The 27,382-nt window shown below is 39.9% G+C and overlaps 2 protein-coding genes across 3 annotated transcripts in view; one reads left to right on the forward strand and one right to left on the reverse strand.

The window, feature by feature from the left end:
• Nucleotides 1-19,209, reverse strand: part of RBKS (ribokinase) — a 103,860-nt gene extending 84,651 nt beyond the window's left edge. The window contains exon 1 of the mRNA XM_055399170.2: nt 19,085-19,209. Coding sequence (XP_055255145.1) covers nt 19,085-19,179 — 95 coding nt within the window. The 5' untranslated portion in view covers nt 19,180-19,209. The remainder of the gene's footprint in view (nt 1-19,084) is intronic.
• A 342-nt stretch (nt 19,210-19,551) lies between these two features.
• Nucleotides 19,552-27,382, forward strand: part of BABAM2 (BRISC and BRCA1 A complex member 2) — a 413,168-nt gene continuing 405,337 nt past the window's right edge. Inside the window, exons 1-2 of one of the 2 annotated variants that reach the window (XM_055399169.2) lie at nt 19,552-19,681; nt 22,986-23,137. In XM_055399169.2, the coding sequence (XP_055255144.1) occupies nt 23,010-23,137 (128 nt within the window). In that variant the 5' untranslated portion in view covers nt 19,552-19,681; nt 22,986-23,009. The remainder of the gene's footprint in view (nt 19,682-22,985; nt 23,138-27,382) is intronic. The other variant, XM_055399167.2, reaches the window with a different exon arrangement.

Here is a 27,382-nt window from a genome sequence, read left to right on the forward strand (position 1 = left end):
AATGAAAACTTAAAAATAACTACTCTCTTAGCAATATAGTATTATTTACTATAGTCACCCTGTTACACTACAGCCTTACAACTATTTTATAATGGGCAGTTTGTTCCTTTTGAGCCCATACCCATTTTGCTCACCCCTGAACCCCACCTCTGGCAACCAATAGTCAATTCTTTATATCTATGAGCTTAGTTTTTAAATTAAAAAAATTTTTTAAAGATCCCACGTATAAGTGATATCTATTTATATTGTTGCAAATTTTAATTTTTTTGTGACTGAATAATATCCCATGTATATATGTATAACCACATTTTCTTTAACTGTTCATACATCAATGGGCCCTTAGGTTGTTAGTTCTATTTTTAATTTTTTGAGGAACCTCCATTCTGTTTTTCAGAGTGGCTGCACCAATTTACATTCCCAACAGTGCACAATGGTTCCCTTTTCTCCAATGCTTATTTCTTGTCTTTTTGATAATGGTCACTCTAATAGGTGTGAGATGATAATACACTGTGCTTTTGATTTGCATTTTCTTCATGATTAGTGATCATCATTAGTGACTGAGCATCTTTTCATGTACCTGTGGATCATCTATAGGTCTTTGGAAAAATGTCTATTCAGAACTTCTGCCCATTTTTTAGTTGTGTGTTTATATATATATATGCTATTGAATTGTGTGAGTTCTTTATATATTTTAGATATTTTTCCTCAGTTTTGACTACAATACTGGACATTCAGTAGCTATAATAGATATATTTAACATTTTTATGAACATAGAAAACAGCAAGTCTGTATTCGAAAAGACTCGTAGTTCATTGCGTTCCTCTATTCCCTTTGACTGAGGCACCACGTGATATTACACAGGAGAACAGTGGCCTCCACACAATGTCATAATAGATAATTGTTCTTTCAGCTGCAGAATCTTTGCTGCGTCATGAGGGATCTTTCCGCTGTGGTGCAGACTCTCTAGTTGTGAAACGTGGGCTTAGTAGTTGCGGTGTGCGGGCTTAGTTGCTTCATGGCATGTGGAATCCTAGTTCCCTAACTAACCAGGGATCGAACCTGTATCCCCTGCATTGCAGGGCAGATTCTTAACCACTGGACCACCAGAGAAGTCCCGATAAATGTTCATTCTTAAAACTTAACTTGTATTTTGAATCTATTTGCATACGCTATTGCCTATGATTGGAAATTTCTTTCCCCTTCTTCTTTTTGGAACCAGTCTATATGCGTCCTTTAAAATTCAACTCAGTTATTACTCCCTCTGGGAGTCTGAATGTAACTGTGTGGGTTAGCTGCCCTGCCTCTACTCTCTAGCAGTCTATGCATGTTCTCTCTCATAGACTGTATCCCATCTGCTTCTGTATCACCATGGCTTAAGACTTTGCCCATACACACCAAGTGTCTAATAAACAGCCATTAAAATATATGTACATCGATAGTGCCAGATACCATTTCTTCTTCTTTTTAAAAAATATTTATTTATTGGGCTGCGCCCTATCTTAGTTGTGGCATGCAGGGTCTTTGAGCTTAATTGCAGCATGTGGGATCTTTGTTCCCTGACCAGGGATGGAACTGGGCCCCCTGAATTGGCAGCATGGAGTCTTAGCCACTGGACCACCAGGGAAGTCCTCAGATACCATTCTTTGAGTGCTTATAAGACAAATAGTGCACTAAGCATCTTATGACTGCTAAGTCACTTAATCTTTACCATAACCCCAAGACAAGGTTATTATTTTTGTTTCCATTTCACAGATAAGAAGAATGAGAATTAGATTAAAAAACATACCCAAGTTCACCCAGTAAAAGATGGCAGAGCTAGAATTCAAACCAAGGTTGGTCTGACTCCAAAACCCATATAAGATATTATGTACAAATGTATTCAATGTCCCTTGGAATTATTTATATTTTGTGTTTTTATAATTTCTCACATAATTTTTGGTAGCTGTACTTTTGAAGAACATTGGAATTTTGCAAGCTGAACCAAGATGGTAAGGTGGAAAAACCAAATAATGGTGTTCTTTTCCTTAGAGTTCAGAAGGAATTAAGTTGATGGATCAAAGAAGAAATCCAATGATATTTAGGAAGTAATGAAAACTAAGTTATAACAACAACAAAAAGTTACAAGCATACCTCAGAGATATTTCTGATTCAGATCCCAACCAGCACAATAAAACAAATATTGCAATAAAGTGAGTCACATGAATTTTTTATTTCCGTGCATGTAAATTACCTTTATATTATACTGTAGTCTATTAATGTGCAATAGCATTACATCTAAAAAAAACAACATACCTACCTTAGTTAAAAATACTTCATTGCTAAAAAATGCTAACCATTATCTGAGCCTTCAGTGAGTCATAATCTTTTAGCTGGTGGAGTGTCCTGTCTCGATGTTGATAGCTGCTGACTGATCAGGGTGAGATAGCTGTGGCAATTTCTTAAACTAGGACAACAATAAAGTTTGCCACATCAATTGACGCTTCCTTTCATGAACAATTTCTCTTTACAGTGTGCAGTGCTGTCTGATAGCATTTTACCCTCAGCAGAACTTCTTTCAAAATTTGAGTCAATCCTTTTAAACCCTGCTGCTACTTTACCAACTAAGTTTATATAATATTCTAACCCCCTTGTTATTGTTTAAACAATCTTCATAGCATCTTTACCAGGAGTAGATTCCATTTCATGAAACCACTTTCTTTGCTCATCCACAAGCAGCAGCTCCTCATCTGTTCAAATTTTGTCATGAGATTGCAGCAATTCAGTCGTAATTCAGGCTCCATTTCTAATTCTAGTTCTCTTGCTATTTCTACCACATCTGCAGTTAGTTCCTCCATTGAAGTCTTAAACCCTCAAAGTCATTCGTTAGGGTTGGAATCAACTTCTTCCAAACTCCTGTTAATGTTAATATTTTGCCCTCTTCCTATGAATCACAAATGTTCTTAACAGCATCTAGAATGGTGAATCCTTTCCAGAAGATTTTCTATTAATTTTGCCCAAATTCATCAGAGGAGTCACTCCGGCAGGTTTAGCCTCATGGAATGTATTACTTAAATAATAAGGTGTAAAAGTTGAGATTACTCCTTGATTCATGGGCTGCAGAATGGATGCTGTGTTAACAGGCATCTCGAAACATTAATCTCATTGTAAACAACATTAATCTCAGTGTACATCTTCATCAGAGCTCTTGGGTGACCAGGTACACTGTCAATGAACACTAATATTTTGAAAGGATATATATATTTTTCCCCCTGGGCAGTAGGTCTCAATAGTGAGCTTACATAAATGTTGTAAACAGATGTGCTGTCATCCAGGCTTTGTTGTTCCATTTACAGAGCACAGGCAGAGCAGATTTAGCCTAATTCTTAAAAGACCTAGGATTTTCAGAACGGTATGTGAGCACTGGCTTCAACTTTGAGTGGCCAGATGCATTACCCCCTAACAAGAAAATCAGCCTGTCCTTTGAAGCCAGACATTGACTTCTCTCTAGCTATGCAAGTGCTAGATTGTATCTTCTAATACGCAGCTCTTTTGTCTGTACTGACAATCTTCTGTTTAGTGTAGTCACCTTCTTATGATCTTAGCTAGATCTTCTGGATAACCTGCTGCAGCTTCTACATCAGCACTTGCTGCTTCACCTTGCACTTTGATGTTATGGAGATGGTTTCTTTCCTTAAACATCATGAACCAACCTCTCTGCTGGCTTCAAACGTTCCTTCTGCAGCTTCCTCACCTCTCTCAGCCTTCACAGGATTGAAAAGATTAGGGCCTTGCTCTGGATTAGGCTTTGGTTTAAGGGAATATTATAGCTGGTTTGATCTTCCATCCAGACCACTAAAATTTTCTCCGTATCAGCAATAAGATTGCTTTGTTTTCTTTTCATGTGTTCACAAGAGTGAACTTTTAATTTCCTTCAAGAACTCTTCCTTGGCAGTCAAAACTTGGGTAACTTGGGTAACTCTTTGACACGAGAGGACCATCTTTCAACCTCTCTCTGCTTTAGACATGCCTTCCTCACTCAGCTTAATCATTTCCAGCTTTTGAATGGAGCCTGAAATATGACAGAGAGATGTGCGACCCTTTCACTTGAATATTTGGAGGCCATTATAGGGTTATTAATTGGCCTAATTTCAATATTGTTGGTTGTCTCAGGAAACAGGGAGGTGTGAGGAGGGGGAGAGAGACGGGAGAATGGCCTGTCAGTGGAGCAGTCAGAACACACAAAACATTTATCAAGTTTGAAGTCTTATATGGACATGATTCAGCAGCTCAAAACAATTACAATAGTAACATCAAAGATCCCTGATCACAGTAACAAATAAAATAATAGTGAAAAAGTTTGAAATAGTGTAAGAGTTACGAAAATGTGACACAGAGACATTAAGTGTGCAAATGCTGTTGAATAAATGGCATTGACAGACTTTCTCCATGCAAGGTTGATATAAAATTTCCATTTGTGAAAAACGTATCTGTGAAGCACAATAAAATGATGTTATACTTGTACTGAAGAACTGCTTATAATCTTTATCAAGTCTGAAGGACTTTAGAGTTGAGTTTCTTTAAGAGTTTTGGCAGAGTACAGCTGACCCTCGAACAACTAGGTTGAACTGTGTGGGTCCCCTTATAGTCAGATTTTTTTCATTAAACACGCACTGTTGTGCCACATGACCTGTGGTTGGTTGAATCCACAGACGTGGAACCATAGATGTGTGTGTGGGGGTGACTTAACCCCTGCATCATTCAAGAGTCAACTGTACTTATTTGCAAACAGGTAACTGAAAATTTAGATTTGTTATTTCTCACTTGAAAAATGAAGATTTCTAATTTAGAAAAAATCAATATTATTGCTATCACAGTCTATGGATTATATAGCATTTTAAACCAGTGGTAAAACTCCAGATGTAAAATATAATATGTAAAAGGTTCTTAAAAACTGCTGCACAAGTTACTTTCTGCAATATTATGGAAGAATTGCATTAGAAAAAAATTTTGGCCACAGAGGAAAAGCCAGTATCTAAAATGTGATATATTTGGGAAACAAAATAAAACAAAACACCTCCAAGCCCCAAAAAACCCAAACCCCAAACAAAACCCCCAAGTTTTGTTTAGAAAGCAAATTGACCATATACATACAAAGATCATTTATACCTGCCTGCCTTCTGCAGATATACAAGAAATGCCCCAAGTCAAGCTGCTGCTGCTGCTAAGTTGCTTCAGTTGTGTCCAGCTCTGTGCGACCCCATAGACAGCCTCCCATCAGGCTACCCCGTCCCTGGGATTCTCCAGGCAAGAACACTGGAGTGGGTTGCCATTTCCTTCTCCAATGCATGAAAGTGAAAAGTGAAAGTGAAGTCACTCAGTCGTGTCCGACTCTTTGCGATCCCATGGACTGCAGCCTAGCAGGCTCCTCCGTCCATGGGATTTTCCAGGCAAGAGTACTGGAGTGGTGCCATCCCCTTCTCCGCCAAGTCAAGCCAGTATTATAAAGATTGTGAAGAAAGTAAAGTAAGATAGATGGAGATATTTAAAGTGCTCACATGAAGATTTTAAGAAGATAATCAGTTGTCATAAGAACTTTGCACAATTCAAAGAAATCCTCCCCTCTGACCTTTGTTGTATGACCTTATCATACAACGAAAGGGTAACTCATCATCATGTGGAGAATACTAACAAGTGATTAAAATTATGTCCAATGAGGCAGATTTTGAGTTAGTAGTATTCTTGCCTGGGAAATCTCACGGACAGAGGAGTTGGCGGGCCACAGTCCATGGGGTCGCAAAAGAGGTGGACATGACTGAGCAACTGCACGTAACTATGGAAGAAATACATTGGAATCATCTCAGACCTGTTTGGGATATTCAGTTCAGCTGTCAGCACACATTAATTATGTTATTATTTTCCAGGTTCTGTCTTGAGGTTCTGGGGACATCCACACCCTGTCCTCACCAAGCTTACAGTCAAGTGCTAACATTGTAAGCTCACTGTCAAGATGGAAGAAGATCCAGCCACTTAACTAGGAGGTAACAATCCTTAGCAGAACTCATGTAATTCAAGAACTGATATCCATTGTGTCACTGTTCTGTGACACAATGTGTCAGGAGTTAACACTCTGTATTATCATAGCTGAGAGACTGTATAACCAGGTATTTGCTGTTGTTTAGTTGCTAAGTCATGTCTGACTCTTTGCGACCCCATGGACTGCAGCACGCCAGGTTCCTCTGTCCATGAGACTTCCCATAACCAGGTATGGTGCCACTTAAAAACTGATGTGCTCATCTGTGCCAAGGATGACTCCCCAGGGTCAGGAATAACCCTACTCTCATTCTCTCAAAGGGTAATTTCTCCAAAAAACTGAGTGTGTTTTGCCACATTCACATGACTTCACAATTTCTGGTTTTATTGATTAATCGCTATTCTCTACCCTGGTGGCACATTAAAAATCTATGGTGGTAGGATGGGAGGGAGCAGGGAGGCTCAAGAGGGAGGGGACACATATATAATTATGGCTGATTCATGTTATTGTATAGCAGAAACCAACACAACATTGTAAAGCAATTATCTTCCAATTAAAAAATAAACACATATTTTTTCTCTCTGCAAAAAAAGAGAAGTAAGATAACTGGCTTCCCTAGTAGCTCACTGTAAAGCATCCACCTGCAATGCAGAAGACCTAGGTTGGATCCCTGGGTCGGGAAGATCCCCTGGAGAAGAAAATGGCAACCCACTCAAGTATTCTTATCTGGAGAATCTCCATGGATGGAGGAACCTGGTGGGCTACAATCCATGGGGTCACAAAGATAATTATAAAGGTGAATACTTTAGTTATTAAATATTTCTCTATCTTTATTGATCACCTTAAAAAAAATCTATGGGAGGAATTTATTTTAAAAAATGTTGATAACTGGGCCCTATCCCTGGAAGTCTAGTTTAATTGATTTTAAGGGCAGCCAGTGTTGAGACCTTTTTCTTCTTCATTCCCACAGTGTCTTATGCTAGCTGGAGTAAATTTTTTAGCTCTACTTTCACTTTTACTCTGTTAGTTCCTTTGCTAGAGAAAGAACTTTCATACTAGACTCCTCACAATTTTTTTTTTTCCCTCTGAACACTCTCATTTAAAATCTCAAAGGGAGGGCAACAGAATAATGAACAAAAGACACATGGATGGGCTTCTCCAAAGAAGAAATACAAACCAACAAACATCTGAGAAAAAACTCAATCTCACTAGTAGTAAAACAAGAGAACATTTCTCACCTTTCAAACCAGCAGTGTGTTGGTTAGTTTTCTATGAAATATGTGTTTCTCACATTGCTGGTGGGAGTGTATTCAGAACACTTTTTATGAAGGCAAATTGGCAATATATTACAAAAATGTTATTTCCCTTGATCTAGAGATTCTACATCTAGGAATCTTCCTAAGGAAAAGGAAACAAGTCCAAAAGATAAGAGTTTAAAGAAGTTTATCAAAGCAAAAAGATCAACTTACAGATATAAATTTAGGACACTGTATCTTCAAGTAATACAGTGGTGAAACCATGCTATTGCTGAGCGTGGGGCTAGTGGAGAAGGTGTGAGGTTTACTGAGCTCCTTTTCTGCACAGACACCCCCTCCCCCACCAAGCATATACTTGTAACATGTATGTATGCACAAGGGAGATACATAATTGCATCAGTTCAGTTCAGTTCAGTCGCTCAGTTGTGTCCGACTCTTTGCGACCCCATGAATCACAGCACGCCAGGCCTCCCTGTCCATCACCAACTCCTGGAGTTCACTCAAACTCATGTCCATAGAGTCGGTGATGCCATCCAGCCATCTCATTCTCTGTCGTCCCCTTCTCCTCCCGCCCCCAATCCTTCCAGCATCAGAGTCTTTTCAAGAGAGTCAACTTGTCGCATGAAGTGGCCAAAGTATTGGAGTTTCAGCTTTAGCATCAGTCCTTCCAATGAACACCCAGGATTGATCTCCTTTAGAATGGACTGGTTGGATCTCCTTGCAGTCCAAGGGACTCTCAAGAGTCTTCTCCAGCACCACAGTTCAAAAGCATCAATTCTTCGGCGATCAGCTTTCTTCACAGTCCAACTCTCACATCCATACATGACCACTGGAAAAACCATAGCCTTGACTAGACAGACCTTTGTTGGCAAAGTAACATCTCTGCTTTTTAATATGCTGTCTAGGTTGGTCATAACTTTCCTTCCAAGGAGTAAGTGTCTTTTAATTTCATGGCTGCAATCAGCATCCACAGTGATTTTGGAGCCCCAAAAAATAAAGTCTGACACTGTTCCCACTGTTTTTCCATCTATTTCCCATGAAGTGATGGGACCAGATGCCATGATCTTTGTTTTCTGAATGTTGAGCTTCTAGGCCATAAAAGAGGGATTACTGCCTCTTGAGAAACCTATATGCAGGTCAGGAAGAACCAGTTAGAACTGGACATGGAACAACAGACTGGTTCCAAATAGGAAAAGGAGTATGTCAAGGCTGTATATTGTCACCCTGCTTATTTAACTTATATGCAGAGTACATCATGAGAAACGCTGGGCTGGAAGAAGCACAAGCTGGAATCAAGATTGCTGGGAGAAATATCAATAACCTCAGATATGCAGATGACACCACCCTTATGGCAGAAAGTGAAGAGGAACTAAAGAGCCTCTTGATGAAAGTGAAAGAGGAGAGTGAAAAAGTTGGCTTAAAGCTCAACATTCAGAAAACGAAGATCATAGCATCCAGTCCCATCACTTCATGGCAAATAGATGGGGAAACTGTGGCTGATTTTATTTTTTTGGGCTCCAAAATCACTGTGGATGCTGATTGCAGCCATGAAATTAAAAGACACTTACTCCTTGGAAGGAAAGTTATGACCAACCTAGACAGCATATTAGAAAGCAGAGATATTACTTTGTCAACAAAGGTCCATCTAGTCAAGGCTATGGTTTTTCCAGTAGTCATGTATGGATGTGAAAGTTGGACTATAAAGAAAGCTTTCACTGAAGAATTGATGCTTTTGAACTGTGGTGTTGGAGAAGACTCTTGAGAGTCCCTTGGACTGCAAGGAGATCCAACCAGTCCAATTTAAAGGAGATCAATCCTGGGTGTTCATTGGAAGGACATGCTGATGCTGAAACTCCAATACTTTGGCCACCTGATGCAAAGAGCTGATTCATTTGAAAAAGACCCTGATGCTGGGAAAGATTGAGGGCCGGAGTAGATGGGGACGACAGAGGATGAGATGGTTGGATGGCATCACCGACGCAATGGACATGAGTTTGGGTAGGCTCCGGGAGTTGGTGATGGATAGGGAGGCCTGGCGTGCTGCAGCTCATGGGGTCGCAAAGAGTCGGACACGATTGAATGACTGCACTGAACTGAACTGAACTAGGCAGGAGCTAAAAATAAGAGACAAAAGAAAAAAAATCTTACCCAGATTTTATAAACTAGGATAGAAAAAGGAGGCTTAAACAGGTAAGATGAAAAGTGGGCAGTTTAAAAAGAAATACAAGATAGGAGAGGAAAAGTACAATTGCTATAGAAAATAATATGGTTCCTCAAAAAATTGAACAGAAATACCATATGATCCAGCACTTCCACGTATGTACCCAAAAGAAGTGAAAACAAAGGACTTGGAACAGATATTTCAACAGCTATGTTTCATAGTAGTATTATTTACAATAGCCAAACTGGAAGTAATGCAGTGTCCATCGATGGATGAATGGATAAACAAAATGTGGTGTCTACTGGAATATTATTCAGCCTTACAAAGGAAGGAAATTCTGACACTTGCTAAAACATAGATAAACCTTAAAGATGTCATGCTAAGTGAAATAAGTCAGTCAGAAAATGACAAATACTGTATTTGTCATTCATGAGGTACATAGAAAAGTCGAATTCATAAAGAAAAGTAGAATGGTGGCTGCCAGGGGCTGGGGTGGGGAGAGGCGATGGAGTTATTATTTAAATGAGTACAAAGTTTAGGTTTGGGAAGATGAATAGTTTTTAATTATGGACTTTTTGAGTTAGTGGTTCTCAACCCTGATACATATTAAAATTATCAGAAAGTAATCCAAAAAAACCCAAGGGGGACTCTCTGTATAGCTGGAGGAAATCAACCAGGTAGGGCGGGTCGATTTTTAAACTATTTTAAAATTGTCCCAGCTAGGGTGGCAAAGACTGCTTTAGGCCAGAGGAAATAAAATATTGTGATTTTCCTATAACTTAAAAAAATAAGTTTTGGAGATGGATGGTGATCATGGTTGAATGTGCTTGACACCACTGAATTGTACACTTAAAAGTCGTTAAAATAATTTTATGTCTAGTGTATTTTAACATAATTTTAAAAATTGGAAGAAAAAAAACCCTCTACAGGACAATAATTTCTCCATTATAATTATAAAAGCCCTTTGATATAGGTAATTGCATTATTTACTTTTTCTTCCTTGCAAGGAAACTGTTCCCTAGTAGCATTTTGAACTCCTTATCTCTTGCAAATATATGTTAAACTGCTGAAATGCTACTCTAACTTTCACGATAATGTGTTAGTATCTGAGAGTCATGGAGAAGGCAATGGCAACCCACTCCAGTACTCTTGCCTGGAGAATCCCAAGGATGGAGGATCCTGGTAGGCTGCAGTCTATCGGGTCTCGAAGGGTCGTACATGACTGAGCGATTTCACTTTCACTTTAAAAGAGAGGTAAATTTTAATCCTGGCTCCAACCTTTACAGGTTGGGGCCAGATCACTGAAGTCTTCCCAAGTCTTGTTTCCAATAATTAAAATGAACAGGGTGGCAGACAAAAAAGAACTGACTCAAAGTCTCTAGTTTCGTGGTATTTAAGTTTCCAAACCACACTTTTGCTACATTACAAATATCTTTGTTACATGGGTAGTTGAGTTTGTATAGTTTCTGTGTTTTTAAAAGTATTAGTATATTTACTATCTTAGTTTCATTATCTCCAATAAGCAGTTGTGAATTTCCTGAGCCCACTTTGTCATTAATTTCGCCATTATAATTATAAAAGCACATCAGTGTTTTTTTCTTAAATCTCAAAGCCAAATTTAGGATTCACTCCCTCCCACCCCCTGCCCCCCTACTCCCTGCCACCAGGGGATTTGACTGCCTTATAGTTACTTGATAACACTTACTTTGATTTTTTAAGGAATAGAATCTTTTTCCCTGCTAAAAGGTATGAAACATAGAATTCTTTCGTTCCACGAAGTGCAATTCTTTCTAAGAACTCCACTTTCCAGGTCTTGTCAGTGTGGGAAAGCTAACAGGGTTTGCTTATAAAGAAGCTTGAATCATGCCCATTTTACTTAACAGATGTTTTGAAGTCTTTTACTCCCCAAATATTTAACTTTTTTCATCTTCTTTACTTCTCACTACTGTCTTAGTTAAGGCCCCCATCAACTCTTGTGAAGACCACTGCTTTTCCTTGGGTCTCTCTGTCTTGAAGGACAATATCTTTGATGACTTCCAAACATTGCCTTTTTTTACATCTGCCTTTGGCACTGAGCAAGCTGTGGCACTGAGCAAGCTAAGTGAAATGCAAACCTGACCCTGTCATTTCTATGCTTTGAATCCTTCACTGGCTCTCAGAGCCTATAAAATAAGACCCAAGCACCTTAGCATGGCTGATAGGGCCTTTCATTGACACCTTTTATGTGATGCTCAGTGTACAGTGAAAAGACCCAGTGGCTGCTGTCCCTGGCACACCCATGCATACCCACAGCCATGACTCTGCTCCTGTGTGACCATCCCAACTGGCCAGGATTTCTCCCTTTTCAAGACTTGGCTGGGGAGACATCTTATCCAGGACATTCCTCTGTGCTCCCACAGAACCTGCAAGTACTGAGCACATCATACTACAGTGATCTGTCCCTGTGTCTGCCTACTTCTTTGGTCTGTAAGTTCTTCAGGAACTTGTTACACTATGGCCATGTTACACCAATTGCAGTATCCCCAGCACTTAGCACAGTCTCGGCATTTCAATATTAAAAAAAGTAATCAAAATACTGGAGCACATTCATCACAAAGCCCACCTCACCGTGCTCTCCCCACCATGCAGATACTACGGCATGAAGAGCTGGCCAAGGAATGGATCGCTAAGTGAAAGTCACTTAGTCGTGTCCGACTCTTTGCGGCCTCATGGACTATACAGTCCATGGAATTCTCTTGGCCAGAATACTGGAGTGGGTAGCCTTTCCCTTCTCCAGGGGAATCTTTCCAACCCAGGGATCGAATCCAGGTCTCCTGCATTGCAGGTGGATTCTTTACCAGCTGAGCCACAAGGGAAGCCCAAGAATACTGAGTGGGTAGCTTGTCCCTTCTCCAGGGGATCTTCCAGACCCAGGAATCAAACCAAGGTCTCCTGCATTGCAGGCTGATTCTTTACCAACTGAGCTACCAGGGAAATCCCAAAGTATAATAACACCAAGCAATAGGTGCTCTTTCTTTGTCACACACAATTTACCTTTTAACATATATTTTCTTTGAAGGGACCAAAATTAGCAAATTTCCCATGCATAACTGCTTTTGAATTTAGAGAATTCAGTTGACAGAAACATGTTCAATGAAATATTAATTGAAAAATTGATTTGTAACTGATAAGCAACTTTCAATCCAAATTAAGGAGCAGGAAGAATAACGATGATATGATATTCTTCTCATATTGGGAATGCATGATACTTCTTGGACCAACATTACTTTGGCTTTTACTTTCCTGAAAATGTGACTGCTAGGGAGATCTTTCTGTTCTGAATACAAGTCAAGAAGCTTTTGTGGAAGGCAGGTTAGAAGGTATTATAATTCGCCAAACACATATAACCTTTTCTAGGTATAATATAAAATTTTAGCCTTTTTTTTTTTTTTTGTAATCGAGGTCCAGCATTTCATCCATTTTGGATCTAAAAAGCTTCTAAATTCACTTCTGCCACCATCCAATTAAAATCTTTTGAGAATTAAGCAATCATTTCCTGACTTGCCAAGGATTAAATTTAGATGCTTGGTTGAACATGAGCCTTATCTCTCCAGCCATCACTTTTAATTGGAGCATGTAAAAGGATAACATAGGGTTTTAGTTGACATCATAGTCTATTGCCATGGAAATGTAAACATGGGTTTGTATTAAACTTGTCTCCAAGCAAGTTTTAGGGGTACAGATAGACTGGGAGACAGGAGGTAAATTATGTAAAACAGATCCTCTCAATGTTGGAGTGCCCCAGGAGCACAGACCTGGGTGATCTCATCTTGTCTCATGGCTTTAAATACCATCTATACACTGATGACTCTCAAATTTATATCTCCAGCTCAATCTTTCCTCTGAACTCCAAACTCATATATCTGTCTTCTTGACCACTTCAGCTGGATGTCTGACAGGCACCTTAAGTCTCACACATCCAGCCTGAGCTGTTAATACTGCCCTCTCCCTATGCAATTTGCTCTATCACCATCTCAGCACATGTCAGTTTCCCCTTCCACTTGCAGAGGGCATAGAACAGGGGGGTAATCCTTGACCTGTTTCGTATTCCTCCGCAAATCCTGTCAGCTCTACCTTTAAAATATAATCAGAAGATGCTCACTTCTCCCCACTTGCACTGTTTAAACTACCATCATTTCTTGCCTGGACAATTAACTGGTCTCCCTGTTTCTGTTCTTATGGGTTATATCATGTCACTTGTCTGCTCAAACCCTCCAATGGCTTTTCATTTCATCCAGGGTAGGGCCCACTGGCCTTTAACCATCAGTTATCTTCTACTCTCCCTTATTTTCTCCTTCAGCTACACTGGACTCCTGGTAGTTCACTGAGCCTGTGCAGGGTGCTCTTTCTCTGGTGATCTGTATGGCTTGCTTCCTTTCTTTTGGTAGGTCTTTACTCAAATCACTTTCTCGTTGAGGCTTTCTGTGGCTAATGATCTAAAATGACTATTTCCACCCCCGTTTCATGCTTTATTTTCCTCCTTAGCATTTCTGTAATAGGCTGCGAATTTTACTTATTTCTACTGATAGTGTTTGTTTCTGCCACTAGAATGTAAGCTCCAAACGGCAGGGACCTTTGGCTGTGTTTTTCATTGCTGTATCCTCTGCCCTTAGGGAAGTGCAGAGGCACACGGTATAAAACCAATAAATATTCGCTGAGTGAATAATTTAAAAAAACGGGTGATACATGTCGTAAGAAATAAAGACTAGTGAAAGCATGATTAATCAGTGTCTAAAAAAATTCATCTGTTATTGGGTTTTCATGGGAATCTGTCTTTGGAGGAGCTCCGACTTAATTTTCTACAAGAACAGACTTGATTTCTCTTATCTTTGCCATTTGGAACTTCAGAGATGATTGTTCAAGAAGGAAGAGAATAATTAAATACAGGTGGGTAGTAAATAATGTTCATTGTTTGCCATGCTGGATGAGCTAATGATTTTTAAAAATTATTAGCACACAGAGCTTACTATTCATAGTGGACTGAAATTAGAAATGAAAAAAGCTGCCCATTGATTGCATTAGCAGTGTCTGGCACACAGTAATGTAATATATAAAGTGAGTTAGACTTGGATACTATCCAAGAGGGCTTAGTTACTGAAGTAGTTTCATTTCTAAAGTGATTCTACAGTATAGGCATGGGTGTCCAGGTTGGTTATGGTTAAGCTTAGGTAGAAACTAAGAAACAGTAATGGAGATCCTATCTTTAGACCTGAAAATGATAAATCTTTAGTTGCTATTCCTTGCCAACTTACAAAGTAAACACTTAATGAATGCACAGACTATAAGCCCTTAAATGAACTGTAGATGAAAAGGGCAATAAATATGTGCCAGAGTTAGCGGTACAATGATATAATGGAAATATAAAGGTTGAGAAACCCAGGTTCCCACTGACTGGCTCTATGATTTGGGGTGAGTCATCTAACCTCTCTTAATTACCTCATCTGTAAAATGTGGAGGATGGACTGATAGGCTTCAGTGGTCCTCCAAGCTCTATGTATTATAAGATTTTTTGACTTTAATCACTGTGGTAGGCAGAATTATGCCCCACCCCCACCTCAAGAATGTCTACATCCTAATCCCCAGAACTTGTGAATATGTGATGTTAAATGGCAAGGGGGAATTAAGGATGCTAATAAGCTACCTTAAAATAAGGAAATTATCCTGAATTATCCATTTAGGCCCAATGAAATCACAAGGGTACTTAAAATGTAGAAGACCGAGGCAGAAGAGTGAGTGTGAGAGTGAAGCTATGTGAGAAGGACTTCACCGACCATCACTGGATTTGAATATGGATGGGGAAACAATGGAAATAGTGAGAGACTTTTATTTTGGGGGGCTCCAAAATCACTGCAGATGGTGACTGAAGCCATGAAATTAAAAGACACTTGCTCCTTGGAAGAAAAGCTATGACCAGCTTAGACAGCATCTTAAAAAGCAGAGATATTACTTAGTCAACAAAGGTCCATCTAGTCAAAGCTATGGTTTTTCCAGTAGTCATGGATGGATGTGAGAGCTGGACTATAAAGAAAGCTGAGTGCAGAAGAATTGATGCTTTTGAACTGTGGTATTGGAGAAGACTCTTGAGAGTCTTCAAGGAGATCCAACCAGTCAATCCTATAGGAAATCTGTCCTGAATATTCATTGGAAGGACTGATGCTGAAGCTGAAACTCCAATACTCTGGCTACCTGATGCGAAGAACTGACTCACTGGAAAAGACCCTGATGCTGGGAAAGATTGAGGGCAGGAGGAGAAGGGGATGACAGAGGATGAGATGGTTGGATGGCATCACCGACTCGATGGACAAGGTTTGGGAGTTGGTGACGGACAAGAAAGCCTGGTGTGCTGCAGTCCATGGGGTCGCAAAGAGTCGAACATGACTGAGTGACTGAGCCAGTCGCTGAACTGAAGAGGCCATGAGCCAGAATGTGAGCAGCCTCTAGAAGCCAGAAAAAGCAAGAAAACAGATTTCCCTTAGAGCCTCCAGAATGGAATGCAGTTCTACAAATGACTTGATTTTAGCTCAGTTAGACCTGTATCAGACTTCTGGACTTCCAGAATTATCAGTATTCAATTTGTACTGTTTAAGCCATTAGGTTTTTGGAAATTTGTTATGGAAGGGATAGAAAAATAATACAAGCAAAGTTGGACCCAAGTTTATTACAGACACAGGCTGTAATAAATAAAAATAAATAAAAATCCTATACTCAGGTATTCTGTAAAGATCTTCAGAGGTAGCAATAATCAGAAACCATGAGAAGCCTGTTAGAAAAATCGTGGGAGAGAGTGTGTGTGTGTGTGTGTGCATGTGCACACTTACACAAAGTCACTTGAGTTGTGTCAGACTTTTTGTGACCCCCCTGCCAGGCTTCTCTGTCCATGGGCTTCTCCAGGCAAGAATACTAGAGTGGGTTGCCATGCTCTCCTCCAGAGGATCTTCCTGACCCAGGGACTGAATCCTCATCTCTTACATCTCTTGCATTGGAAGGCAGGTTCTTTACCACCAGCACCACCTGGGAAATTTACTAGCGATTCATGTGAAGGATAGAAATCTGGGTATCTTATAAAGAAAAGGTCAAGAGAAGAAAGATCAAAGATTATACACAAAGTAAGAGATTCTTATCTGGATCTCACTGTACTCATCTATAAGTACAGTGAAGGACTGGGATAAATAATCTCTAAATTTCTCTAGCTCTGAAATAAGCTTTTAAATGCTGACAGAAGCTAACATGGGCATTTGAGACCCTCCCCTCCACAAAGTTTGAAGAGTATTCATTTTAGAAAGTAACTATAATTATCTTTAATGTGTAATAGTCAAGCTTCACAGAAAGCTCTACTTAGTTTAACAAGGAGGGGGCTCTGAATTCTAACCCTGACATTCTTATTCAGGTAGAGTGCATGGGGAAATTGTTCAGCTTTCCTTCTCTTCTGTTACTTCCCCTATAGAAGTGTGGTAAAATTTTAGCTAGATGGATTTTCTAAAGAATGAATTATTTCAGATGTCTCAAGCTTTAGTCCTTTATGTACTGAATAACTAAACTTTAAATATATTTGATGAAACTATATCTAAAGTAAAACTCATGCCCCATTTTTATATACAATTTAATGATTACCATATTCCCTTCTCTGGAAAAGAGCATGACTAATAACATCAATTACTAGAGTAATGCTCTAGACAGCAGTTGGCAAACTATGGCCTGCAGGCTGTTTGTAAGGTATAGTTTTTTATATTCTGTACATGTTAAAAAAAAGGTGGGGGGGGGGAATATGGGACCTTAGACCCTATGTGGCTCAAAAAGTCTAAAATAAGTATTATCTGGCTCTTTGCAGAAAGGTTGCTGACTCCAGCTCTAGAGAAAGATGTGTAGGCCTCTTCATCAAATGTTCAAAACTAGACTGAACTTTGTTATGTCACTAAACGAAGAACATTCATCTTGGCACAAGGTAGCTCAAGTATTCGTGGAAAAATAAAGGCTCTAGGGATTTTTTTTTTTTTTGGCTGAGCTGCATGACTAGTGGGATGTTTAGTTCCTGAACCAGGACTCCAACCCCAGACCCACATCAGTGAAAGTGCAAGAGTCTGTCTATTGGACTTCCAGGGAATTCTCCAGGATCTTGGCATTTAAGATTCTTCTGTTGCTTGTTGATACACTCTCCCCACTTTCAGGTTTTTTTTTGTAATTACTACCTGCCCCTTGCAGTCTCTCCCCCTTTCTAATCTCAGTCTGGAAATTTGACAACCTAGCTTATAAACACTGTAAACAATATAAGATTTAGTCAGTTATGTGAAGACCCTAAAACTAGTTTTTAAGTAAATTACAGGTGGTTTAGTGCAGGGATTTGGTGACTAATTTTGTTGGTCCCAAGGTCTTTCTATTTATTTCCAGGTTCTCAGCTGTCCTTTGAAAAGGCAAGATGGCAGGACAGATAAGGTCTTACTGTAATGTGATCATTTTTTATTTTTATAATATAAAAATAACAGTATATCTGAAAAGCCACTCACAAAAAAATTAAACTCAAGCAATCTAAATGGTAGGATTTTCTTGGAACATGTTTCTTTTTTTTCTTTAAAATAAATAAACATTACTTTTACCATCAAAAAGGTGATTCCATTTTTTAAAAAAAGATATCTTGGAACGATCTCTCCATCCAATCTCACTGCCCTAACTCAACTATTTTCATCTAGCATATTTTGTTTATTCAATCACTTTTTAAAATGGTTGTATATAATTGGTTTTTAATTTGATTCACATTTGGGTTGCCAGAGGTAACCTATGGTTACTCTAATACTGAAAAATAAGCTGTAAATATGAAATGCAAGAAAGCAGACAATCAATATGGTGAAAGATGACTGTCTAAAATTTTGGCCTCGGCTCCACCCATTTTCTACACATTCACACGTATAATATCCAACCTGGATAATGTTACAGCTCAAAACACTTTCCTCCATTTAGTGTACAAAACAACCGTGTTAAGTGGGCACATTCTCGGAAGTAAAATGACTTGGCTAAAGTCACTCGGCTAGCCAGGGAACAGGTTTAGCTGCCTAGTCAATAAAACAGGAGTAGGTCTTTGAAGGAAATGGCAACCCACTCCAGTGTTCTTGCCTGGAGAATCCCAGGGACGGGGGAGCCTGGTGGGCTGCCGTCTATGGGGTCGCACAGAGTCGGACACGACTGAAGTGACTTAGCAGCAGGTCTTTGAAGGCGCTGCTAGTTCAACTAGAGCTTCCAATCTGACAATGACCTTTACAAACTCAAACCTGCCTCTTCTACCCTATCGATGCACGCGCGGCGGGCTGGGGAAATCTGTGGGTTAGTCGCTCAGTTGTGTCCGAGTCTTTGTGACCCCATAGACTGTAGCTCGCCAGATTCCTCTGTCCATGGAATTCTCCAGGCAAAAATACTGGAGTGGGTAGACACGCCCTTCTCCTGGGGATCTTCCCGATCCACGGATCGAATCCGGGTCTCCCGCGCTGCGGGCAGATTCTTTACAGACTCAGCAGCTCACATTCAAAGTCAACACTCCATCCCCAAAGCCCTAGTGTCAAGGCAGACAGAAGAGAGCACAGTCCGCCCCTCGCTGGAGGCGCAGCCTCTGCGCGCTGGTCCCGAACTAACCTGACCAGGTCGGTCATGCAGGAGCCCACCACCACCACCGCCGCCTCCGCCACCTCCTCCTGCCACTGCCTCCCAGGGTCCCCAGACGCGGCCATTGCTCAGATTCGGCAGTGTCCAACCTAGAGGATGCCCTTTAACCTTTGCCCCACCCCGTAACCAGAGACGCCGCTCCCACGTTCCCTAACGACGCGGGCCTTCCGGACGCCCGGGTGGGTCGCCCACCTGGATGCCCGAAATAACCCCATCCACCAACTGCCCCCAGTTCTTCCAGGAACTGTCTTCCTGCACAGCCTCTCGTCGCAGAGCCATCCTACGAGTTCCAGACTCCGCACAGCTCGCAGCGCAGGAGATGGGCGCGGAGGCAGGAACTTTCAGGCACTCGGGGGACGCCCTTCCGAGTGCCCGGCCTGACGCGGCCGGGGACGCGCACGCCGCCCGGCTGCAGGGCCGCCGAGGGGGCGGGGCGGGGCGGGGCGTCCGGGGACGCGCACGCATCCGGCCTGCGGTGCGCGCGCAGGTTGGTGCGTCGGTCGGGGGCGCGCTCGGGTAACCTGTACCCCACGTAGTCGCCGGTTACCGATCCGACTTAAGTTCCAGGTACCTGGACTGGGGCTGGTGCGGGGAGGTTGGATCCCGAGTTGCACAGGTGGCGCTGAGGACCGTGGTTTTACAAATGCCTAGGGCTCGCCTTTTCTTCCTATAGAGAAGGCCCCTGTCCCAAAGATGCCCTACTCATTCCCGTCACGCTGATCCCCTCAAGAACGAGCCCCCAAGGCCAGAGGCTGCTCTGTCTCCACACCTAGCCCGCTCCCTGGTTCCTGATTAAGCTCAAAACTCTTTGCTTTTTCCTGCCTGACTAGGGATCATACAATTTGGGAGAAGGTGCCCTATTTTAGAGCGGGGTGGTCAATCTTTGGGTTCGAGCTGATTGTTTTTCTTGAATGCTGCCCCTTGGAGAAATTACTTCCCCTGTGTACTTCCCTCGTGCGCCGTATGACGTCGACGTGACGCAGCAGGACGCCACCCCTTTCCGTTCCATGACGTAAGCTGGGCACGTGTTTCCGTGTTTGTCATCCCTTCTTAATTGCGAGAAGGTAGAAGATGCTTTAGACGTGTTTGTATTCCCCAGACTGCCCATCGAAGTACCTCATGTGACCCTATCTTGAGGCAGCAAAGCTCTGTAAAAATTGTATTTCTGCATTTCCTTCTGTATATTACACGTCAAAATCAGGAATAGAAATTTCACAACTAGCTTTCAAGGCAAACAGGCCACAGTAAATTTTTGCCTATCTGGGATCGATTATTGTGCTTTGTTGTGTAAAAAATACTACTGGGAGATCATCCCCCATCTGTACCCCGCTCAGAAGCCAAAGAACTTATCATTTTAGCTATTCGGTGACCTTTGATTTTGGAGTCAGGTTTTCCCCCCCTATCTTGTCTAGAGAAGTCACAGCAGCTGTGCTTGTAACATTTTAATGCTGCGTGAAATCTTGCACTGTCAAAAGATAGTATTATGGCTGTTCAGGAAACAAAGACAAATTCATTCCTTCAGGTGTCATTCTAAGGTCATGACAGTTGCTGAATTGAATGGGGTGTTCTCACCTTAAGTATAGTTTGGTTTCTGGAGCAGGTTTGTTCCCTCTAGCATTTTACCTAGTGAATCACTTAGGCCAGCTTCAGCAGTAGGCCAACATTAGTCTAATTTGTTTCTAGTTGTCAAGCAACCGTTAGTCTAAATTCATGACTTTTTTGTTCATTTTACAAGATGTATGCTTTTATAAAAGCAAATTCACTTTGATGCTTTTCTCTTTGGTGTTTATTTGAGAAGAAGATAGGTATAGTGGACTTTGAGGGAGATCTGGATTTGAATTCCAATCCTTCTGCTTGCTAGGTTTGTGACTCTGAGTAAGTTACTTAGTCTTGCTCAACATTAGTTTTCTTATCTTTGAAATGGGAACAGTAATATTGAACAGAGGACAAGGTAGTTGTTGGGAAGTAAATGAAATTGCAGCTAGAGATGGGTAATATAGTGCCTGATATTCTCAGATTTTGAGAATGTATTGGTTCTGTTTCCATTTTTCATAGAAATGAGAGATGAAATAATAATAGGTATTGTGGGAAAATACATGGAAGAATAATTTTGTAGTGTAGGTAAGGTAAGGTCCTTTTGCTTTTTTCCAAAATGAGTATTTCTGTTTTGCATATGATCTAGATAACCATCCTTTCAAGAACTGTGACATCAATGAGCAGAAATAAAGGTGGAAATGTTGCAGAAATAGGAAAAAAATAGACTTCAAAGTGATAATATGGTCTAGTATACTATTCAAAGACAAACTATAAAAGTTATCTATGTCATCTGTAAAATGGGAATTCTAATTCCCTTACCATCGAGAATTGTGGCGGTCAAGTGCACTAATGTTTATGGAAGCTCTTTATAAGTGATGAAGTGTTATAAAATGTACTTGATTTTTCTGACTGATAATACAGTGCATTAGATGTTTATTCTTATTTTGTGATGACATTGGAATGGTGGTAGGAGACCATCTGTTAAGTGGTCAGAGGAGGACCTTGTTTTATATTTGTAGAAAAGATGACTTGAATAAGAAAGTATAAAGCTTTTTCTACTTCAGAGGTACTTTTGGGTGTCATCAGTATGTAGGGTCAGAGTGGGATTTTTTGTTATTATTTGTTGATGTTATTTACTTTTTTGCCCTTTATTACTACTCTGAAATGTTTAAAATGGGTACTAGTTTTCAGCATTTAGCAGGGAGCTCTAAATCCTCATAGGGCATAGTATATGAAAACTAGAATGAGCACATCATTTACTTGCAATTGTAACTTGCAGGAAATTAATTTGCTTTTGATGTGGGATTATCCTTTCAGATTGAGGAAGAAAATGATCATTTAAATTGACTTATTCACCTCTGAAAGTGGAGGCTTTCATTTAGAAATCTATTAAGAGGAATTCATGTACTCCCTCCTCCAGCCCCATGGGTTTCCAAGTAATTTAGAGATGATTTATTGGTTTTACTTTTGTATTTTCAAGTGTAAGAATTTCTTAGTATCTCAGAGTCAAAAAATTTTAGATTTATGATAGTATGTGCTGCTTAATATCTGGATAGGTGTGTGTTTTCATGATTTAATGGTTACGTAGATTTTTGCTACATCTCAGATATGCTATTTTCTACCACATTTTTTGAGGACATAATATCTTTTCTTCATAGCTAAATATTTCTCTAGCTCTTGTCTCCTTATTCATCTTTATTAAAAGATGCTTCTTGGTGCTTATGGTGTACTAGGTACTTCTGTTAAACACTAGAGAGTCAAGACAGTTTTGCAGGGAAGAGATCACTAAGCAGGTAATTATACTGTGGAGGGGAAATAAGAAAGAGAGGTATATCAGTAAATACACCTGCAAGTAAATAACTTGTAAGTAATAATTGCAAGTAGGTTTGCTTCTTCTGAAATTTTGCAGTTTTATCAATCAAGTTCTTACTCTTTGTGGGGACACAGGTCGGGGGGACTCCTAATCTAGCAGTGTGTGTGTTTTGTCTGCCGGGGGAGAGGATTGTCAGTAAACCCTTCTTGAGAAGGAAGGACCTGCCAGTTGTAAGACAGAGTAGGGCAGTGTTTAAGTAGAATGTGGCAGCATAGAAACTGGCCTTGAAAAGGGGGAGGAGTTAGATTTCAGGATTTGCTGCTCCTCCTGAAAAGTCTGTCTTAAGTAGGCAAGCAATAGTGAGATAGGCTCTTTTGGAGGGTCACTGCAAGAGGCTACCATAAGATAGGAGATGAGGTATCAAGCAGGAGACACTTCTGTGTACTGCACCAGTTTCCAGGAAGATTGTTATATCTAGTTCCTTTGGATATTCTGATCATCATTCTTTCCTTCTTCTTTCAGTGGTGATTTGCAAGGCAAGTTAAAATGTCTCCAGAAGTGGCCTTGAACAGAATTTCTCCAATGCTCTCCCCGTTCATATCTAGCGTGGTCCGTAATGGGAAAGTGGGACTGGATGCTACAAACTGTTTGAGGATAACTGACTTGAAATCGGGGTATGTACCAGAACCAATTCATCCATTTCCTCATAACAGACCTTTCTCACCAGGCTTGTAACAGTTGAACACCACAGAAATTCATCAAGTCATGCCCTTATCATGTGTTAAGTTGATTTTGTCCAGTTCTTATGTTTCAGGTTATTTAGTTGTGCTGTGGGCCATTGCTTTATGATCAGAATGGTGTGTGTGTGTGTGTTTGTGTGTGATTAAGGCATATCTCTTTGTTAACAGTGTGCCATGTGGTTTTTCATCATTGACTTGTTTTCTTTTTCTGTGTTCTGCAATTCAGTATGCACTGTAAGAGTTGGGATTTGAGATTGTGAATCTGACATTATTTGATAGTCTCTCCTAGTAGAAAAATTATAATTGCTAGGCCAAAATGAGTCATTTTTCACAATGGAGTTGAAACAGTAATATCTCATGCCTAGAAATGTTGCATTAAAAAAACCCAACTTTTTATTTTGAAATAGATTTACTTAAAGAATAGTTACAAAAATGCTACAGAAAATTAATGCTGTTACATGCTGATAATTGTTCTATAAGTCTTATTTGAATTTTACCAATTTTCCTGTTAATGTCCTTTTTTGGTCCAGAATCCAATCCATGATACACATTGCATTTAGTTGTCGTTTCTAGCTTCTCTTCCAAATCTGTGATGGTTCTTGTCTTTCATTGTCTTCCATGATTTTGAAGCTTTTAAAGATAGCATTGGTTAGTTACTTTGTAAAATATTGCTCAATATGGGTTTGTCTAATGTTTTCCCTTACAGAGTGCGAAATACTCACTCTGATATCCCCCTCAGTATTACAGAAGGGATGTATGATTTTCAGTACATCATTAAGATTGTATCAGGTTTTGCCACTGTGAAACTGATTTTCCCTTTGTAATTAGCAAGTACATTGTACAATGTGTTTGACATTGTGCAGATGTTCTGTTTCTCATCTTTTGTCCATTAATTTCAACCTCCATTAATGGTTCTTGCCTGCAATAATTGTTACTGTGGTTCTTGGATAAGAGTGATTTTTAATTTCCCTTTTCCTCCTACACTTAGTCATTTAATTCTTCTGTAAAGAAGCATTACCCCTTGCCTGCCAATTATTTATTTATTTATATCAGTATGAATTTTGAGGCATTTATTTTATTCTTTGAGTCATGATCCTCAATGAACTGTGTTCATTTATTTTATTTTTTTGTTCTGTTGTTCTCGCCTTTGTCATTGGGAGCTCTGTCAAGTTGTCTTTTGAGCATATCCCCATCATTTTTTGAACATTTTCTTACTAGAGATACTACATTCTTGATTTAGCTCTTCTTTTAAAAGTTCTTTTATTTTTACTTTATGCAAATATTGCTATTTTCTGACTAAGCTGAAGACCTGGATATAAGTAAGATAGAGAAGACCAGGTTAGTTGGAAATTTCATTGGAATGGTAGGATGCTTTTTAAGTAATCAGTGTGTATGGGGTTTCTTTTTGAGGTGATGAAAATGTTCTAAAATTAGTGGTAATGGTTACACGACTCTCTAAATATACTAAAAATGACTGATTTATGCACCTATAAAGGTGAATTTTATGGTTTATGAATTATCTCTCATTAAAGTTGTCATTAAAAAGACAAACCTGTGTACCCAGGGTTGTTTACTGGCTTGAATGGATAGGACATGGAAGAAGATCTTTCTTCTTTAGTTTGTCATAAATATTCTTTTCAGGGATATTGAAGACATGACAGGACTGATGGCAGAGGACTGGGAACTGGTTTATGTCAGATGATATAAACACATAAACCTGAACTTCCTACTCTTTTGTTGGTATCCTGAGAGAACAGTTGAATTCATCCAGATAAAGTCACTTTACTTTTTCTTTGTAGACTCCCTCTTTGGTGCTCCCAAATTCGTGAATGTTTAGTTGAGCGTTTAGGTGCAAATAGTGGATCTGATGATTAATTTGAAATGAATCGATTAGACCTGGCCCTGTCTGGACTAACTCTGTGAAAAATGCTTGAAAGAGTGTTTAATGACTTGTAGTATTTATAGAGTTTACTTTCTTTAGATTTAGAAAAGGAATAAAATTTTCTCTATCCACATTAACAAACCCGCTACAGATAAAATGATGTGAAAAGCCTTATTAATGTAGAGCATTATTGATACCTTTTATGTAGCACTTAACTGAAAGATTCATGAAAGTTCTTTTGAAGCTCATTAACAATTCTTTCCTCAGTGTTTCAACCAAAGTATGAATTCCTATTTCTATAGCAAAACAGAGTTAGAGAAAATAACTTTTTTTTTTGGTGTGTTGCCTTTGGCATTTCCCTTTCTTTTAGACCAGCAGCCGTCTGGTATCTCAAACGGTAAAGAATCTACCTGCAATGCAGGAGATCCGGGTTCAATCCTTGTGTCTGGAAGATCCCCTGGAGAAGAAAATGGCTACTCACTCCAGTATTCTTGCCTGGAGAATTCCATAGACAGAGGAGCCTGGAGTGCTAGAGTCCATGGAGTCACAGAGAGTTGGACACGACTGAGTGACATACACTTTCACTTTTTAGTCAGTTATGAGAATTGGGATCCATGTTTGGAATTTCTTTTAAGTCAAATGTTTAAAATGAGGAGACGATATTTATAGATCACAAGAGCCAATATTGTTACCATATATAGCTACTTGCCCTTGAAGAGATGAGGTACCAGCATTTCTGTATTCTAGGTCTGACTCACAGAAGGACTAGATAGGCAAGACTCTATGCAAAGTAAGTTTTTTTAAAATATCAATTCACTTTTTTTTTTTTTTATGGCAACTAAATCTCTCTACCTTATGTAAGATTATGTGTGTTTCCAAACTCCATTGCTAGGCTGTCAGTATTAAGGACAGGATTCTTGTATAAAATATTTTTATCCCTCTGTATAAAAACAAAAAATATTTTTATGCCTTGAGAAACCTGTATGCAGGTCAGGAAGCATCAGTTAGAACTGGACATGGAACAACAGATTGGTTCCAAATAGGAAAAGGAATACGTCAAGGCTGTATATTGTCACCTTGTATATTTAACTTATATGTAGAGTACATCACGAGAAGCACTAGGCTGGAAGAAGCACAAGCTGGACTCAAGACTGCCAGGAGAAATATCAATAACCTCAGATATGCAGATGACACCAACCTTATGGCAGAAAGTGAAGAAGAACTAAAGAGCCTCTTGATGAAAGTGAAAGAGGAGAGTGAAAAAGTTCGCTTAAAGCTCAACATTCAGAAAACTAAGATCGTGGCATCTGGTCCCATCACTTCATGGCAAGTAGATGGGGAAACAGTGGAAACAGTGTCAGACTTTATTTTTTTGGGCTCCAGAATCACTGCAGATGGTGATTGTAGCCATGAAATTAAAAGATGCTTACTCCTTGGAAAGTTATGACCAACCTAGACAGTATATTAAAAAGCAGAGATATTACTTTGTCAGCAAAGGTCTGTCTAGTCAAAGCTATGGTTTTTCCAGTGGTCATATATGGATGTGAGAGTTGGACTGTGAAGAAAGCTGATTGCCGAAGAATTGATGCTTTTGAACTGTGGTGCTGGAGAAGACTCTTGAGAGTCCCTTGGACTGCAAGGAGATCCAACCAATCCATCCTAAAGGAGATCAGTCCTGGGTGTTCATTGGAAGGACTGATATTGAAGCTGAAAGTCCAATACTTTGGCCACCTGATGCAAAGAGCTGACTCAATGGAAAAGACCCTGATGCTGGGAAAGATTGAGGGCAGGAGGAGAAGGGGACAACAAAGGATGAGATGGCTGGATGGCATCACTGACTCAGTGGACATGGGTTTGGGTGGACTCTGGGAGTTGGTGATGGACAGGGAGGCCTGGCGTGCTGCGATTCATGGGGTCGCAAAGAGTCGGACACGACTGAATGACTGAGCTGAACTGAACTGAATGCCTGTGTGAGTTCTACCATGGTGTCTTTCTAGTGTAGTAAGTAAAGGTTGAGTGAATGAATGCATTAGCTGTTTTCCCAGAGAAATTGCTCTGTTTGGGGATCAGAGTAGTTTGGACTTGTGGTTCAGAACTTGTTTGTTGGTCTGAGAGTTGATCGCTTAAATTCTGTTATGCATAATCCTTTTGAATGACATTCCCTGACAAATGAGTTGGTTTTAGAGATTACGGTCAACTGTGTTACAGTACTGGGTTTACTTTTCTAGGTGGAATTTGTATTGAGACCTGGAGGGGCTGAATTTTTAATGTTAGGGAATTATTCCATGAGCCTGCTG

This window comes from Moschus berezovskii, chromosome 11 (assembly GCF_049115385.1).
Source record: "Moschus berezovskii isolate FMDL1 chromosome 11, NW_MosBer_1.0, whole genome shotgun sequence".
Lineage (NCBI taxonomy): Eukaryota > Metazoa > Chordata > Mammalia > Artiodactyla > Moschidae > Moschus > Moschus berezovskii.